General features: G+C 36.0%; 1 protein-coding gene across 1 annotated transcript; it reads left to right on the forward strand.

Annotated features, from left to right (window-relative positions):
• The first annotated feature begins 17 nt into the window (after positions 1-17).
• LOC127804901 (probable serine/threonine-protein kinase At1g54610) lies at positions 18-13,495 on the forward strand. Its single transcript, XM_052341990.1, has 7 exons — positions 18-837; positions 8,844-9,128; positions 9,489-9,806; positions 10,156-10,377; positions 10,619-10,710; positions 11,103-11,211; positions 12,229-13,495. The coding sequence occupies exons 1-7, from the start codon at positions 457-459 to the stop codon at positions 12,568-12,570; spliced, it is 1,749 nt and encodes a 582-aa protein (XP_052197950.1). The 5' UTR covers positions 18-456; the 3' UTR covers positions 12,571-13,495.
• The last annotated feature ends 6,295 nt before the right edge of the window (positions 13,496-19,790 follow it).

Consider the following 19,790-nt stretch of genomic DNA (forward strand, 5'->3'; position numbering starts at 1 on the left):
CAATTAAAAGCGCTCCTTCCGCAAAATAACATATTCACGGTCACAGATCACCTTCATCACCCACCACCATGCATTTATCAATCTATAATTAACACGTAAAATAGTGAATATTGGAATCCAGAATCCTCTTCTTCTGTTAATTAAAGAAACAAGGTAATGAGTCATTGGAAATGGATTCCTAATTCCTTGGCGGGCGGAGAAGCAGAGACAGCTCTATCGCGCTATGCAACACGCCAAACTGCATGCCGGCCAAAGTGAAAGCGACAGCAACGGCGACGGATATACCTTGTCTTGATGAAAATGAATGAATGTCAACCTCATGGCCGATGAATGATACTAATTACACACTACTTATTATCAGGCTAATATTAGTTTGTTGGTTGGTTGGTTTCATACTCGTTCGCATTGGCACTCAGATTAGATTCCCAGCGCAAAGGAACCGTCAACAAACAATCAATGGGCTGTGTTCAGTCGAAGGGGACCACGACCTACGCCCCGCCGCGCCACCTCCAGAAGTTGAAACCCGAAAATGGCCATGCCTTTAACGTTGACGTTGGCAGACCCAAACAGCCCCTCAAGCATCCAGACAAGCTGCCCGGAAGAGAAGTAACACAAGTTCATGCTGCTGCGGCAGCAGCAGCAGAGAGAGATATTATTAGCTTAGAAAGAGAGATGTTGGTCTCTGAAAAGAAGAATATAACCGCCGTAGTCAAGAAGATCGTTTGTGCAGATGATCTGGTTGACGGATGGCCCAAGTGGCTTGTTGATCATGTCCCCAGAGATGTTTTGGTTGGTTTGGTTCCCAAAAGCGCCGATTCCTATCAAAAGCTCGCCAAGGTTAGTCTCCCATCATCCTGATTTCACATTTTCATTCATTCACTGCATTAATGGAATTCTTCCTCACCATCAAAAGATTTGGACAGAAGCTTGTCGGCATGTGTTAGAATTGCGGTTACATTGGATAATTTCCCTAAACGGTTACATTGGGGTAAGTTCCCTAATGATAAGTGTTTAGAATTTGAATTTGTTTAAAATTCATTCGCATTTGAATTTTAACAAGATAATGGGATAAGTGATTAGAATTTGAATTTAATTCAAATTCTTACTCTTTGAATTTTAAAGAGATATGCCTATACATATCTATATCTGTGTGATACCTATAAATAGGCATAGAACCCAATAAAATATACAACAATCATAATCAATTTTTGGTCGCTCATATACTCTCTCCGACATCACTATTTGAGCCTCGGACGGACAAGGGGTGGAGATATAAGAAACCTTTTATAGTTTTCTTCCACGGAGGTCGTTAAACAAATCACTTTAAATTATTCCGCTGCGATCCATGTATTTACATACCGTTTTCAATTTTATTAAAGATTCTACAGTGACATCAGAGCTTTGTTTATCTGTCTACATCGTTGTGATTGACCATTCATAGTTACGGTTTTAGTAACTCATGATATTTTTCTGTGTGAAATATTTTTTGGTTTGTCTGTCTGTTGTGAATTAGCCATGGATCAGGCAGTCACTGACGGCCATGTTCGTCACGGCCGGTGGGCTTGCTGTGCATGGGGAAGCAGTGACCGTTGTGTCCGACGATCATTGCCATGGCTGATGGTTGGCCGTTTTTGCTCGTCGCCGGCGACCACCATGGTTGTTGTCCTTTACCAAGGCCATCGATTCAAGTTTGATGCCTGACCATTAGGAGATCCATGAGAGGATCTGAAGCTGGGCCAATGGATTTGTTCCAATTGGGCTGGGCTTGGGCTTGCCCTTGGGCCATTTGTTTTATTAACAAATTGGACTAGTTTTTTTTAATTAAAATTATTTGGGCCTCAATTTTGTATTGGGTCATATTGTGGGTTTTTTATTTAATTATTTGGATTATGCTTTTGGGCCATGAATTAATTAGTTTAATTTTAAGCCTAAAATTATAAATTAAATAATAAATCCATTTTGAGATTAAAAAAAAAAATTCCACAATTATTTTTTAGAATATATTCAATTCTAGAATACTAATTTTTGTAATTAGTGATGTTGTTTTCATGACATTTATTATGTGTTTTAATTTTGTCATGATAATTGTTTGGATTACTCTTTTAGATCATAAATTAATAACTTTAATTTTGAGTCTAAAATTATAAATAGATGTGATGTGACATATTTTTGCTCAATAGAAGTTAACTTAATTAATTATCTATTCTTTGCAAATATTTAGTTTTATTTGCTTATTGATAATTAATTTTAGTTTAACATCGATCTTGGGCCTTGTGTGGGTCCTAATGTATTGTTGGATTTTGTGGATTAGTTCCACATAAGCAATTGAGTCATAACATTTTTAGTTATGCATCATGGGTGATGACTTTATGCATCATGTTTGATTTAATTGTTTGCCTTGAACATGTGTATCGAATGTCTTTTATTGTCCCTGATTTAGTGATCAATGGCTACCAGTTCAGTTGCTGGAAGCATGACCAAGATAAAAAAGTTGGATGGATCCAACTACTCCACATGGGAGAAGTAGATTCAGTATTTGCTTCAAATGGAGAAAGTATGGGATGTTTTGGAGACTTCACAACCCGTGCTGCAAGGGAAAATGTTTTCTTGGCAACACAACAGGTCTATGATAAATGGCTTGAGGGACCATTATGCTCGCCTTGCAATGCTTGTTAGCATGCATGCTGACCTCATGGGCCAGTTTGAGCCTTGCCAGACTGCTATGGAAATGTGGCAAAAGCTAAAGATCACTTTTGGTCAGACATTTGCAACAAAGCTTTGTGCTTTGTAGTTAAAATTTCAACAATATGTCAAGGACCTGAGGCATAACATGGCTAAGCATCTGAGAGTGATGGGTTCACTCATTAGAGATCTTCAGAGTGCGGGAGTAACGCTTAATGATGAGCAACAACTCTTAGGGCTGATCAGATCCTTGCCTGACCCTGAGTGGTCTCAGATGAAGCTCCTTATGACACATAGAGAAAATATCAAAACTTTTGATGATATTTCATGTCACTTGGAGCTTGAGGCGGAGCGCATTGAAGCGAACTGTACGACGACTTTTGTAGCCAAGGTCAACAGGTGTGAGGGTTTCGGGCTCATACGCAAGAGACAAGGATCGAGGGCATTAGGCCCTACACCTAAGATTGGCAAGGGCAAGGCGAAGAGAGGGGCGCATGGAAAGAAAGACTTGTCCAAATTGAAATGCTACAATTGTAAGAAGAAGGGTCATTTCGCTCGGGATTGTCCAGAGCCGAAGAAGGTACATTTCTCTTCTTATTCCCCTTTGATTCATGTTTGCTCACATGCATTAGTTGCATACTCACGTCCTAAGTGGATTGTGGATACAGAAGCAACACGACATATAAGTGTTGAGAAAGAAGGGTTTGTGGATTACCACCGAGTGCCAGCCAGGACTCAGTATGTCAAGCTTGGGAATGGCACACAAGAAGAAGTTCTTGGAGTTAGTTTGTTCTAGCTCAAGATGAAGAATGACAAAAGTCTACTCCTGAAGGACGTTATGTATGCTTTTGGAGTCGTGTAATCTATTATCTATAGCATGTTTATTAGGATAGGGTTATTCTTTTCTTTTCCGTGATACTGGTATGAACATCTATTTGGATGATACATTCTTTGGTAGTGGTTTCTTAGTGAATGTTTTTTTCAAACTTAATTTGGATCATGTTTATGATAACCATTATATTGCTTCAGTTTCTTCTACTTCTTCTATCGTAAATGTTGATTGTGATTTGTGGCACAAAAGACTTGGCTATGTGGGCCAAGAAAGGATGGCAAGGGTGGTGGGAGAAGGTCTATTGGGATCTCTTAGTAAAGTGAGACCCACTGTGTGTGAGCCTTGATTAGCCGGTAAGGCCAAGAGGAAACCTTTTGGTAAGGCTTCCCGTGCATCTTGTCCTTTGGAGTTAAATAAACTCTGACATATGCGGTCCTATGAATGTGAGGGTACGTCATGGTGCATCATACTTTATTACCTTCATAGACAATTATTCATGTTTTGGTTACGTGTATCTGATTTCTCACAAATTAGAAGCTTTAGATTGCTTTAGACGTTTTGTGCATGAGGTTGAAAATCAAATGGAGAAGAACTTAAAACTCTTCGAATCGATAGAGGCCGTGAATATCTTTTTGATCAGTTTAGAAGTCTATGTGAGGAAAAAAGTATAGTTTGACACTTGACAATTCCTGATACTTCGCAACAAAATGGTGTTGCAGAACGCCAAAATAAGACTTTGTTGGAAATGGTTAGATCGATGTTGGCGCAGGCGAATCTCCCGATTAGTTTTTGGGGAGATGTGTTGTTAACTGTAGCCTACATTCTTAACTGTGTTCTAAGCAAGTCCGTGCCCTACCTCTTATGAGTTATGGACTAGTAGAAGCCCAAACTTGGATCACTTGCAACCTTGGGGGTCAGCTAGATATGTTCATAGCACGTCCCACAAGTATGGAAAACTTGGACCGAGAGCTAGCAAGAAGGTGTTCATTCAGTATCCTACGGGTTTAAAAGGATACGTCATGTATGGTGAATATCCTAGTGGGGGTTTAACTGAGATAGAATCTCGAGATGTAGAGTTTCTTGAGGATGAGTTCCCAATAATTGGTGAGGTTGATAAGGACTCTCAATTGTATGAGTTAAGTGCCTTTAGTCAGTGGGAGGTTCCTGCAGTTAGTGGGAGTGAACCCATAAATAGTACTTTAGAGACTCAAGTAATTCGACGCAGCCAACGTGGGCTTATCCCTCATCATCATTTTGATGATATTAAGGGAAGGGTACTTATGGGTGCCATGTCGGATGACATTGAGCCGACTTCTTATGAAGAAGTCTTAATCTCCCCAAACTGAGATCAATGGTTGATTGTTATGAAAGAGGAAATGGACTCGATGGATAAGAACAAGGTGTGGGAACTTGTCGATCTTCCACCAAATAGGAAGGTGATTGGCAACAAGTGGGTCTTGAAAGTCAAACATTGAGCTGATGGATCGATCGACAAGTATAATGCTCGGTTGGTAGCGAAGGGCTACACCCAAATGAAGGGTGTGGATTTCTTGGAGACATTTTTTCCTGTGGTGAGATTTGACTCTATTTGTGTGATTCTAGCCATCGTCGCTCATTTAGATCTTGAGCTACACCAGATGGATGTCAAGACAACGTTTCTCAATGGAGAACTAGAAGAGAAGATATACATGGATCAACCCATTAATTTTGTTACTGAAGGGCAGGAGGGCAAAGTGTACTGCCTCAAATTATCCATATATGGTTTCAAGCAGTCGTCTAGACAATGGTATCTATAGTTTCATAAACCTGTCACCTCCATAGGTTTGACCATGATAGAGGAAGACCATTGTGTGTATGTCCAACGGACAAGAGATGGGTTCTTAATTTTGTCCTTATATGTAGATGGCATATTATTGGTTGGAAACAACTTGGAGATGATCAACGCCATTAAGGAATGGCTATCCTCTGTCTTTGAGATGAAGGATTTAGGGGAAGCGAGTTATATCCTTGGAGTTAAGATCTCGAGGGATCGCTCAAGGAGGCTTTTGAGTTTGTCTCAAGAGACTTACCTTCGTAAGATCCTTGAACGGTTTAATATGCATAACTAAAAGCCTGTTGATACTTTAGTTGATAAGGGTTGCACATTGAGTACTAGTCAGTGCCCTAAAACAGAGGAAGAAAAGAAACTAATGGAAAAGAAACCATACGCCAGTGCTGTTGGGAGTCTCATGTACCTAATGAAGTGTACTCGTCTTGATATCTGCTTCGCCGTAGGCCTTGTAAGCAGATACCAAAGTAATCTAAGTGAGAAACACCGGAAAATTGTCAAGAGAATCATAAGGTATCTATGTGGTACTTATGATTATATCTTGGCTTTCCAAGGTGGAGATATGAAAGTACGTGGTTACACTGATGCTGATTTTGGCGGAGATATAGATGATAGTGTCTCCACATCAGTTTATGTTTTCACTCTTGGTGGAGGCTCTATTTCTTGGCAAAGTAAGAAGCAAGATTGAGTTGCTCAGTCAACCACGGAAGCAGAGTATGTGGCTAGCTTAGAATCTGGAAGACATTCATCCTGGCTTAGTGCTTTCCTTTGAGAGCTCGGGGTAATAGCTTAAGCTGATGAACCTGTCGAGATTCGTATCGACAACATGGCTGCGATGCAGTTCGCACACAACCCCAAATTCCATGATAGAGGAAAGCACATAAGAAGAAGATATCACTACATTAGAGGATTAATCAGGGACAAGGAAGTGATCTTGAGTTATATTCCTAGCATTGAAATGTTGACTGGCCAATTGACAAAGCCACTTAGCAGGAATGTATTTGAATCCCATGTGAGGCGTATGGGATTATGTAGAATTTGAATTCTACATTTGATCACTATTTAAGACATTCATATTGATTTATGTTGATGGATATTTGTTATCTTCTTTGATGGATATTTGTTATCTTCTTTGATGGATATTTGTTATCTTCTTTATGTTTTCATTATATGACATTGTGTTGTTGATATAGAAAACATTAAAATAGTTGCACATGTTTGTGAATGTCACCAGGCTTGGATCGGTCCTCTCACGCAGATGATCGCCTTGACACCTGTGTGGTGTGCAGGATGAGATAGTACTTGGACTTATGTGGTCAGTGTAAGTGCCTTGATACATGAGGGGTATTCAAGGTTGTTATTGTCGGCTTAGTACGGCAAAGATGAGGCTTATTTGAAGAAGTTGAATATGGATATATTCCAAATTCCATAATAAGTCTGAGAATAGCGAGATGTGAGCACTCATGAGTTGAGTGACTCAGGCTAGTGTCTATGTGGCGATTGGTCCGACATCTGTACGGTGTTTTGAGTGTGACATCCTTGATTAGTGGGAGCTCCATCGTAGCATGCATGTCATACAACTTGTGCTTGTTCGACTGCTATAAGGAAGTGACAAGATTGTTCTCTCTCTGTCACTGCGTGGGACCCTATTCACATATGCCTTCTGACCTAAAATTGTTTTATGAAGTTGAGGTTCAATTACACTACTTTAGCATGTCACCCAATTGGCTAGCAAGAAAGCAGCTAGGTGGGCTATGACTGGGTAAGTGGCTGAACCAAGAGATGGATTGATTAGAATTTTAGAAAAGATAATTTATACCACATAATGTAAGTTTTGCAACTCATAGTTTGGACGATCATCTGTGTGATGGTCATGGTGCAAGAACTTCGATTGATGATCAAATGTTGTTCAGAGTTACTCTCAAGAGATTGGAAGCATTTGATAGATGTGTTATGTATTATCTAAGGCATAAATGACATTGCCCTCGTTTATTTCTTTTTGCAGTAGTACTATGTTGGCATTGGTGATTGTTTGATATAGTATTCTTATCATTGTCATCAAGGTCGCACCCCTTGACGTCTTGTATAAGGAGATGAGTTGATCATTATCCCACGTACTCGAGTGAGAGATTGTTAGAATTGCAGTTATATTGGGATAAGTTCCCTTATGATAAGATAAATGTTTAGAATTTGAATTTGTTTCAAATTCACTCGCATTTAAATTTTAACAAGATAATGGAATAAGTGGTTAGAATTTGAATTAACAAGATAATGGGATAAGTGATTAGAATTTGAATTAGATTCAAATTCTTACTCGTTTGAATTTTAAAGAGATATGCTTATACATATCTATATTTGTATGATACCTATAATTACGCATAAAACCCATGAAAAATATACAACAATCAGAATTAGTTTATGGTCACTCATATATTGTCTTTGGCATCACCATTTGAGCCTCGGACGAACAAGGGGTGGACGTATAAGAAACATTTTATAGTTTTCTTCCATAGAGGTCATTAGACAAATTAGTTTCGATTATTCCGCTGCAATTCAGGTATTTACATACCATTTGCAATTTTATTAAAAGTTCTAGAACTGCATTAATGGAATTCTTCCTCACCATCAAAAGATTTGAACAGAAGCTTGTCTGCATGCATGCTTTCTGCTTTCGTCATTGTATTTACTGTTGTTTGTGGCTTTTTCCCAGTTGTTTTTTGGTTGCTGAGTTGATTGTTGGAAAACTGTTTTAGCTACAAATTATATGAAACAAAGCTGGGGATGGCGATTGACATTGTTTCCTTCTTCTTTCTCAATATTATTCAATCCCATAGACATCAGAAATATTTTCCTGTAAAATTGGAATGGATGACTCACCTCCTTTCCACATTAGATCATCAATTATGGATAACAAGAAGAATTCATACATCAGTTGTGACTTTAATAGTCAGTCATTATGAAGAGTTGAATGCATATGTATCACGGGGGCTATTCTATTTGGACCGCAAGAATTCACTTATTTGTTCTTCTGTTCCCTTATCTCTTTTCTATACCTGTACGTTAACTATAGTTCCACTTTGATTTGTCACAAATCCTAGTGAACAGAATATAAAGTAAAAGTAAAATGGAAGAAGGGAAGAAGTTTAGTTGTAAAACTCCAAATTGATCAGATTTTTTTCCGGAGAGGAAAGATGAGAAAATCTAATATTCCATTTCTCAGACAAATATGACATGTTTGCCTATCATGTCTTCACTCTGTTATTGATATATGGGTTGAAATTACTTCTTAAGCATTTATTTATTAACTGTAGTCTATAGAATGTGAACTAGCAGCTTGATGAGCATTCAATTCTCTGCTGCTTTAAGGCAAGGTTGAAATTTAAGGAGCCTACTTCTGGTATTCATTTGGCCTATGTTAATTGCCTTTTCTTGAGGTGTTACCCTTCGCCATAAGGAAGAACCATATTATTTTTAATTGTGTCTTCATTTGGTCAAATGCAGATAGGACAGGGAACTTATAGCAATGTGTATAAAGCTCGAGACAGGGACACTGGAAAGATTGTTGCCTTAAAGAAGGTTCGCTTCGACACATCAGAGCCAGAGAGTGTGAAATTCATGGCAAGAGAGATTATAATCTTAAGGCAGCTAGATCATCCGAATATCATTAAGCTTGAAGGGCTAGCCACCTCAAGAATGCAATACAGTCTCTATTTAGTCTTTGATTATATGCAGTTAGACTTGGCCCGGATTATCTCCCGACCTGAGGGGAAACTCACAGAACCACAGGTCAATCTCTTCTTTTGGCAATGCAGTTTTTCAAACATGACTTTCATAAATACCTACTGGCCTTGTTTAGGGATTGAGAACGGACAAAGTGAACCGATACTAATTGTTTTGAAGAACATTTTAATAGATGAAGAAAGGCTGACAAAAGAATTTAAATGGTTAAGGCTGCAGAAAAGAAAATGAAGCATAGTTGCTGGCTTCTCAACTATTTCTACGAATTTAACAATTTTGTGATTATCTCTGGGACTATTTATCAATGATTGCTTAACAATTTAATAACCCTGGATCAAATTTTTTTTATGATGCTGATGAGAAGTAGGTAATAATCAAGCACATGGTAATGCTTTTACTTAAATGCAGGTCAAGTGCTATATGCAACATCTGCTTTCAGGTCTCCAGCATTGCCATAAGAGGGGAATTTTACATAGGGACATCAAAGGATCCAACCTGTTGATTGACAAAAATGGGATGCTAAAAATTGCAGATTTTGGGCTATCAAATTTTTTCCATCCTAGAGAAAAACGTCCTCTTACAAGCCGAGTTGTGACGCTCTGGTATAGGGCTCCTGAACTGCTGCTAGGTTCGACAGATTATGGAGTTGGGATTGATCTGTGGAGTGCAGGATGCCTGCTAGCAGAGATGTTTACTGGAAAGCCAATTATGCCTGGTAGGACAGAGGTAAAAGTCCCCTTGCTACCATTGATCTTGGAAAATGGAGGCAAATTTTTCCAGGCAATTCCATAAAAAAAATCCCCTTTTTATTAATTTTTGACAAGCATTTTAAATGAGAAAGTTCTTCATGACTTGTACAATGAACCAATATTTTTAATTCAATTAATAGCATTAAGGAATTCAAAGAAATAAAGGAGTTTCTTCTTGATTAACAGGCTTAAATGGTGAGAATTTCTTGCAGAGAGAAAAGCATGCCATTTAGGCATTTTGTTTCATAATTTTCCCTAGATATCTGTTAGGAATGCCCTCAATAATCCACTACTGGAAATGTTAAAACTACTGCATATTCATTCAGGTCGAGCAACTTCACAGAATCTTTAAGCTATGTGGATCACCCTCTGAGGATTACTGGAAAAGAATGAAGGCACCAGCAGCCTTTCAACCACCACAACAATATCAACCAAGTTTTCTTGAATCCTTTAAAGACTTTCCTCCCTCTTCGTATAGTCTCTTAACCGCACTGCTAGCCTTGGAGCCAGCATCTCGAGGAACTGCTGCTTCTGCTCTCCAGAATGAAGTGAGTTTAAATGGCATATACATCCGTGCTTGTAATTTATTCTATCCTCAATGCTTGAAGTTTGGTTGGTCTAGAAAACTGGATCCCAGGCAATAATAATAGCTCATATATATGATTTCAGCAGTGTTGCAAGAGTGTTTTTCCTTTCACTTCTTGTTTTTGACTCGTCGATCCTGATCATGAAGTGATTGCCTCCAAAATTTCATCTCACGTTTGATGAGAAGTTTTTTCCTATTTACAGTTCTTTAGTTCAAGTCCATTGGCGTGCAGCCTTTCAGGTCTACCAGCAATCAGCAAAGAAGAAGATGAGCCGGTCACTAGCAATGTTCTAAAGTATGTTCCTATTTTCTTTTTGTGGTAATAAAAAATATTTCTTATCAGACTCAAGGATTGAAAAGAATAAGATCACTGGTAAAGCTTCCACTACATTGGAGATTTTCAGCTTAAGAGCATTAACTTCTTGAATGATATCAAGAAGAAACACAGTAGTAATGAATGATACGAACAGAATAAGATTGTCATGTAAAATAAATGGCAGCCAGTGCTTACCTTAAATATAGGAAACAGAGTAACTCATCAAAATGTTACTACAGAGATGTAGTATAATTTTTAGAGTCAAACACAATGAACAGGGATGTCCTGCTGCAAAGGAACGTTTAGATGCCTTGCAAGTGATATATATATATATATATATATTATTTATGACAATTTATCTTGCCTTATAGGAATAAGACTAAAAAGACAAAGCAACGAACTCAAGAAGATCATGGAGGCCATGGACGAAAGGACTCAATTACTGAACAAGCCAAAGAAGATTCTGCTCCTTTTAAAGACGTAAGTCGCTCAAATTACTTGAAATGTTTCTTTAATAATTTTCTTTGTCAACACAACTTTTGCTCAGTCACTTACCGACACCGTCTATTCATCACCACCATTTTCACCTCACCACCTCTTATTTTAATAACAAAACACAAATAGCACAAAGTTACCTATTTTTTCCGTATTTGTTTATTTTCTCAATATATCTCAAAGACGTTTTCTTTTCTGTTTTTGACAAAATGAAGCGACAATGTCACAGAAGCCAGCAACTGTAACATTTCCATGTTTACCTTTTGAACTAAAAGCATTGGGTTTTCTGAAAATTGAAGTGACAATACAAGAACCAATGATAATCACATTTCCACACATGGAAATTTGGTGATAATAATTCTATACAGAACTTTCTTGTAGAATGAAGTGAATACTAATATCATAGATTGAAAAGAAAAGGTCTACCAAAGTGAGTCACAATTAGAAAACAGCCACCCCCACGTTATTTTATAAGATTTTTCTGTACCAAGTCCCGTAGGAATATTATGTTTTTCATAAAAAATATTGCACAAAAACATAAGATATATTACTTCCTAGATTAGGCCCATATGTTAGTTTTTGATTTCTTACATGGCCAAGCTTCACAATTTTCAAATGTTACTTTCACCTAACCATTGTTTCTTCTCTTAACCTCTTTGGACTCACTTACTGCAAATCTGTTATTTGTGGATACTGGAAAGATTGATATATATTGTTGAGCCCATTTTCTAACACTTTCAAGTTTTGGCAACACCTAGTAACTTAATGTCAGAGCGGGTAACGGTCTGAAGTTTAAATCTGACTGCCAATTTGATATTTAATTAGTTGCACATATTTGACCTAGTTATGCAATAAAGTCTGGCCATATATTCAAGGGCATGTTGAGAGTCAAAGTAATAATGGAGAAGATAGATTGCCCAACTCTCTAACAACTTTTGCTTTTAGATGAGTATGGCATCATCTGGTTTGTGACATAGTTTATGTTTTCGCTTTCTTCTTCAGAATGCAGAGACAAGCTTCCAAACCCAAGAAAGCTATACAAGTGCAGGCAGCGGTTGCTCTAGTGGAAAACCAAGGACTGATCAGGAGAGTCCGCCTCCAACTCCAACTCCAGCTTTTCATTCTAACCAGAACCGGTACTCAAAAACCCAGGCACATCCCAATGCCATGAAGAACATAAAGAACTTCCCCATCTTGCTTGCATCTCTAGCAGATACTGGAAAACACATGACCATCGAAGACAACAGGCAGCCCCTCAGCCGAAGGTCCTACTCTTCTGTTGATTTTCGAACAATTGATCTTGAGAGTATATCAAAACTCTTTCGGATGCCAGACAATTATTAGGCCAAGGGGAATTACTTCCACTTGGTTCGGATACTTCCTGCAGTTGTATGAGGTCCATGTCCAGCCATTTCAATTAGCTCAGAGATGAATAAAGAAATCAGGTTTTGTTTTTAATTAGTTTGTGCATGTCTTGTTTACTTGAACCATACTGGTTTGCTTGTGAAGAAAATAATCCTATCATGTAGTTTATATATATTCTGATTGATTGGTAGTTGATTTTGGTATAACCAACAACATTTTGGACCCATGTCTATTGTTTATGGGTACCTCATGGTCAACTTACACTGATCCTTCAAGCTTGTCATGGCCAACTAGACCAGACCACAGTAGGCCATTATTGCTGCCTCTGTCTGAATGCTGTGTGTGTGTGTGTATCATTGGCTAGAATATTATTGTTACTATTTATATTTTTCACATACAAAACTATGAATACATTAATATCCATGACCACATAGCATGCTCCAATTCAACAAGAAGACTATACAGAACAGAACAACATATATAGCCACCCTTTACACATTTGATGAGGGAGAGACCTTCCTCTAACCATGAGAAAGAGACACATGTATGCGCGCGCGCGCGTATATGGCTCATGAATCATAGAAATCATCAGTGAACTTGCTCTTGATCCACTTGAAGCTGTTTCTCAAGGATGATTTGAGCTTGCCTTCCATGGTGTACATATTGTAGGAAGCCACCCTCTTCCTCCTCTTGACCTCAGGATTGTCATTGGGGCCATTGAAGCTGTAAGACTTGGCTCTGTCCTCAAATCCCAACCTCACCTCTGAGTAAGAACATGGGTAGTCTGGAAACGATCTGCTCTTCTCCATGCCCATGCCCAAGCCCAACTACTACACCAAGCTCAACAAGATGATTCATACCTTCAATTCAATTCAATCATCTCTCATATATAGAGAAATAGGGACCCCCCATGCAAAAACAATAATATGTTGTGTGGATTTTGGGAGTGATTTGATGTGATGATACAAGATTGGAATCATGGATTACAACAAAGCACGAATATATATGTGTGGTGAGTGGGATATGATATATGGAAATTCATGTATAGTTGGGAGATTCATGTCATCTTGGGCAGACCATAATAACACCACAACCACCCAGTTTCCATCATTATAGGGAGCAATAGGGGAGGGGCAATCATGTCCCTTTGTAAAATAATTAATCTTTCATTAACTTTTACATTAAAAATTCCACCTAAATAGTATGACTTTAAATTTTTGTTTAAATTATAATTAATTCTTTTCTTTCAACATATGATATAAGTAACCCTAATCATTTTACAAGTAGTTGTTTATTAATATTTTATTAGGATATATAGCATCCTCTTTTAAAATAATTTTCTGGGCATCATTATGCATAGAATTTTTTATATACTACTCTTATTCATTGAAAAGGACAAACCCACTAAAGTTAGTGATAATTATATGAAAAAAAGTAATTGCCACCCTCATTTTGGTGACTTTTTTTTGCAAGAATTATCAAATTTTTTAAAAAATGAGAAATAATTTTCACCCAATGATGATTACTAGTAAAAAATTCCTAAAAATAAAACAATGATAAATACAAAAAATAGTAATCATGTATTCAATTGTGATATGAGCAAGGGGGCAGGATGTGATTAGGCCAGCAGCCCCAAGCGTGGGGGTGTTGATGGGCCTTCCTCTCAACTTCTTTCTTTTGGTGCCAATTCAATTAATCATCATTGACACTCTGATAAGCTCAACATTGGAGTTTGTGAACTTGTGACATCAAATTATTACATATAATAATATTAATCTTCTGACAAACATATATAAAGAAGGAGGGTTGATTAATTCTTTAATATTTACATATTTTAATAAAAAATATAAAAAGCCATTCACCATTAAAGAAATACTAAGACTACCATCATTTTCTTTAATATATATGTATGTAGATAGGAGTAGAGTTTTTTCCATTTGAAAAAGTGGGCAATAAGTTAGGTTTGAGGAGGTGGAGGGGTGACCACAATTCACAATAAAGAGAGGAGAGTTGATGTAGGTGGACAGTGGGGCCCACAATGCATAGTGCAAGGGGGTCTGGAGAATGTATAATAGAGTTGATGTTATGTTTTGTTGGGTGAATGCTCCCTCCACTTCCTGCATCGCCCTCTGGTGGAGGCCCTTACTTTGTGGGCCTTTCTTGCCATTTCAATACCTTCACAAGTATAGCATTCAATCATTAATTTCATCAGTCTTTTAGAAAATTATCTCCTTTTGTGAGCCTTAATTGGAGTCTACTCATTATTATGTGTAGCATGGTATAAAGATTTTTTTACTTATTTTCAGGACATAAGTCAAGTGACGAGTAAATGATATGTTAGGATTAGTACCAGTAGATCACGAATTTGATACTCGGTTTAGACAAAGACCAAAGAGCTGCTTGCGATTTACTTCTTCTGTCGAAATTGAGGGCACGGACAACGAGAGATCTATCAAGAACGATAATTCCAAGAATTTTTTACTTTATTTATGTTTAAATTAGTGATAATTATCTCAGTGAACAAAAGGAAAAAAATTCAAATATAATAAGAATAAAAATTCTAGCTACTTATGATATCTGAAGAATTTTTATTCAAACTCATTCAAGATAATATAAATTTATTTTAATGAATGAGATCCGTTATATAGATTCCAATTAAGGTTAGTCGTTTATATTTATGATCATATTTTTTTGTAAATTCCTAAGAACTATGTTAAGATTAAAAATTTCCTATTAAATTTTTTTTCTTGATCTTTAATGTCTCTTGCTTCGTGAAAAAATGAAAATTAAATGCTATTATAAGATAGATTGTTATATTTTTTTAGTGTCTTTTTCAAGATAAAAATGATGTTTGAAAGGAAATTTATCGGTTTATCTATCTATCCATATATATATATATAATATTATATTAAAAATTATACTTAATAGCTCATTTAATTGACATGTGATACTTTCACTATTATCTTATACACGTCAATACTTTATCTTCCCTCTTTTATCGTCTCATCTAATGATGCTCACCATAAAAGCGAATATGTTTAGTTTTCATAAAAAAAGAGAAAACGTCACTAACAAATAAATGGCATACCATGCAAAAATTAACTCAATTTCTCTTCCATTCCAAACCATATTATTTCTCTTCCATTCCTTTATCCAATCGAAAAAATCACTCTCAAGTATTCATCGAAAAAACTATGTTAAATAAATTAAAGTCTCAATTTGAATATGCTCCCCTTCTTTTACCATTAACCATTTGAACTCAAAATCAATCTCTCTTCCATATCTAAAAAAAAAAAAATAGAAAATTATATTGGGTCACATAGGCATATTCTACTTTTGCTTAGTCTTGTAAGTTTTCTCCTTATTTCACAGATATTTCAATTTTTTCTATTTTCATTTAATTTTAAGGTGTGTTTGATAGCATTTAGTTAGAAAAGAAAACATTTTTCAACTTGTATGGAAAACAAAAACTACCCCCCTAAATAGATTTTTTCATGGAAAATAGGTCAAACCATACTTTAATGGTTGTACTATAAAATTCAATTCTATGAAAAATATGGTGTATCAAACAACAAAGAAGGAATTCAATTCTTCAGATATGACTTTTTTCATAGAATTTCCATACTATCAAACACACCCTTATAGTTATTTGCAAAATATTTATATTTGAACAACTAAAAATTAAAGAAATGAACTTGTCTTTACCCCTTTATTTTGGTTCCCACTCAACCAATCGACCTATGATGCACAAAAAAGTCAAAACAATACCATTTTATTGTTTTCAAAACGTTTCTTACCATCTAAATCTGAATAAACTCTGAAAATACGTTTCAGAACTATTTTCATAATTTTAAAAACATTTGAGTCATTTTTAAAATTTTTAAAAAAATGAAAACGCGTTTCCTATATTTAGCAACCACTGTTAGAGAATGAAGATGAAGTGAAGGAACTTTCATAAATCATATTATGTTTGATTATCTCCTTTCTCTAGATTTATTGTTTGTTTTTTAATTATTAAGTCACGATTCATGAAAAGCAAAACTTGTGTTTACGTTTGCTTGAATAAATAATAAAATTTATGTCTATATTTGATTTAATAACAATTTTTTTATAATTTTTACATTAAAAATTATAAATACAAAATATTTTTTATATTTTTTTATTTACACATTTCTCCTCATATATATTTCTTCTTTTTTAAATATTACTTTTCATTTTTGTCTCCTATAATATTCATTATTGGTTTTGGTTTCGTACGACTCACAATCAACAATTTAGATTGTTGAGATTGTCTCCATATGGGAGCAGTGGCTTAAATTGATTGATTTTTCATGACAAAAAATATCAACAGATTCAGATTGTTGTAATTGTATTGTCTTTGTTTGACAGATTGATGAGACTGCACCATCTTTTGTCTCTTAATTGTGCTTTATCACAAACAGAGGAGAAATAAATAAAATAAAACAAAATAAATAAAATAATGCAGGGACTTGAAAGAGAAAAATATCAAAGATGACTCAATCTGTGGGCTGCAAAATTAAATATTGAAGTATATACCTCCTCATATGATAATATATTGGTTATTATTATTAGATTTGTAATTTAGTAGTAAATGATAATATGGTGAGTCTGATATAATTGATTATTTGTTTTTTTTTATTAAATTTGGAGTGATAATTTTATTCACAAAAGAAAAATAATGTGTGTTATTGTTGAATCACACAAATTATATATAAAAATTAAGAAAATTAAAATAATATATATATATATAAAAGATTTAATTTGGTCATCGATCTCAAAGAATGAAATATCACACTACTTATCACCAATTATACAATTTTTAAACCATAAAAAGTGAAAAATTCTCTCAACTTGTAATAGCCTTGTCATAATCTCTCTTAATTAACGATAATTTTTTGTAGTGAGCTATATGAAAAATGAGGAGCTTATTTATAAACAAAAAACTTTTTGAGTCTTTCTGTTTTTTTTTTTTTTTTGGATGGAGGTAAATAATCTAACTTACCAACTAATTTTGAAATGCCGTGTGGTCCAACCTAAATGAAACGTAAGGATTAGTAAGGAATCGACACTTGATATGATCTTGATAAGTTGACTAAAACACCATATGGAAGGCATTCGGGATCATCACATGGTAAGATCTAGTGACCTAGTCATTAATGAGCATGGCTCAACTAGCATGACTCAAGTCCATCACACCACAGACCATGCCTGATCATGTCCCAAATAAGATCTCTAGTGAAAATCACACTTGAACCATCCCCTGTGCAGGCTATAAAAGCTCTTAATTCTCTAATGGTTGGTAGGCATTAACTCATTTTTCTCTTGTTACTCTACTAGACCTCTTGTTGTCAAACACTAACTTAATCGTTGAAGTCTACATCAAGGGATAAAAGCCCTGAGTTTGCAATAGATTGAGAGGTGTTATATTAAGCCATATCTTCTTAGCAACATCAATTGGTGCCTATTATGGGGCTTGATTTTTTGTCTTATTAATATTTCTTGCTCTAAAACACCCTTTCTTGGGTATGAAGGATCCTTATCGATATGGGTAATTCCTTAGAAGTCCTTTACCGAGATGCTTATCAGCGAATAGGTTATAAATTAAAGGATTTGGTACCGAGCAAGACATCCTTAGTCTAGTTTAACAAAGAAGTGGTGAAGGTGGACGGGTCGATGGAAATGTCAATCACTTTGGAATCAACTCATTAAGAATAGACCATTAATACCAAGGTCTTGATGGCTAACGCTCCTTGGAAGGTTAGCATTAAGTGCGATCACCTACACCTATCATATGGTGAAGTTTCCAATCATATGGTGAAGTTTCCAATAAGCAAAGGGCTCGATAAAGCCCAAGGAGATCCTGTAATTGCTTGGGAATGCTATATGGCATCCTTTTGGAGAAATCTTGAAGAAGTTCTTATGCCTCCGTTAACCAGTTATCTATTAGAAAGTCCTAAATAACCAAAGACTATGGAGCCTATAGACCAATTAGAAGAGAACCCCTAAGGGACTATCTAGAAAAAGTAATGCAAATTAGTACCAAGCTGAGCAAACCTCTTAAGGGGTCGATGGTGATGCTACTTGGAGAATATACTAACATTTTTGCTTGGTTCACTCGAGACATGCCTAGTATAGATCTGAGCACCATCACACATAGCCTCGGCACTAACCCTACCCCTTGGCTGATAAAGTAGAAGAAAAGGCACTTTTAGAAAGAACGGGCCAAAGACATATAAGAAGTTAATAGGCTCCTAAATGCTTGGTAATATATGAGAAGTAGATTATCTAGAGTGGTTTTCCAATGAGTACTTGTCTCTAAAGGGGAGATAAGTGGAGATTTTGCATCAATTTTACAAATTTAAAGAAAGCATGCCCTAAAGATTATTACCCCTTACCTCAGATAGATGCCTTGATAGATGGAACTGTAGGTTTTCAGTTGATGAACTTCTTAGATACCTTTTAGGGTTGTCACCAAATCTTCTTGTACCTTAAGGATCAGGAGAAGATATATTTTATCACTAACAATACAACATATTCTATAAAGTCATGCCGTTTGGCCTCAAGAATTCCAAAGCAACCTATCAACGCCTTGTCAATAAGCTTTTTTAGAAATAGCTTAGTCATAATATGAAAACTTATGTTGATGATATACTCATTAAGAGCCACTTGTTCGAGTAACATATGAATGACTTAAGGGAGTGCTTTGTGACTTTGCAAAAGTATAACATAAAGCTCAATCCAACTTAGTACCCCTTTGGTGTAGCAGCAGGAAAATTCCTTGAATTCATAGTGCATCATCAAGGCATTGAGATTAACCTTGAGAAGGTTAAAGCTATTATACATATGGCTCCTTGGAGGAATATCAAGGAAGTGTAGCACTTGAAGGGTAAAATGGAAACCCTTAATAGGTTTTGTCTCAACTAGGTGAGAAAGGGTTACCATTCTTCTAAGCATTGGACAAGTCTGAGATTTAATGTGGGATGAATTTCAAGTAGATTTTGAATAGTTAAAAGAGTATCTAACATTTCCCTCAATGCTAAGTGTTGAGTTTTATGTTATGAATGTTTTGATGATGATTGCTTTATGTCAAAACTTTAATGTTCTCTTATGTTATGTTCTCATAGGCTTATTAATATGTTTTGCATTAGTATATTGCTTAAGGATATGTTAAGCCCTAT

The sequence above is a fragment of the Diospyros lotus genome, chromosome 6 (assembly GCF_014633365.1).
Source record: "Diospyros lotus cultivar Yz01 chromosome 6, ASM1463336v1, whole genome shotgun sequence".
Classification (NCBI taxonomy): domain Eukaryota; kingdom Viridiplantae; phylum Streptophyta; class Magnoliopsida; order Ericales; family Ebenaceae; genus Diospyros; species Diospyros lotus.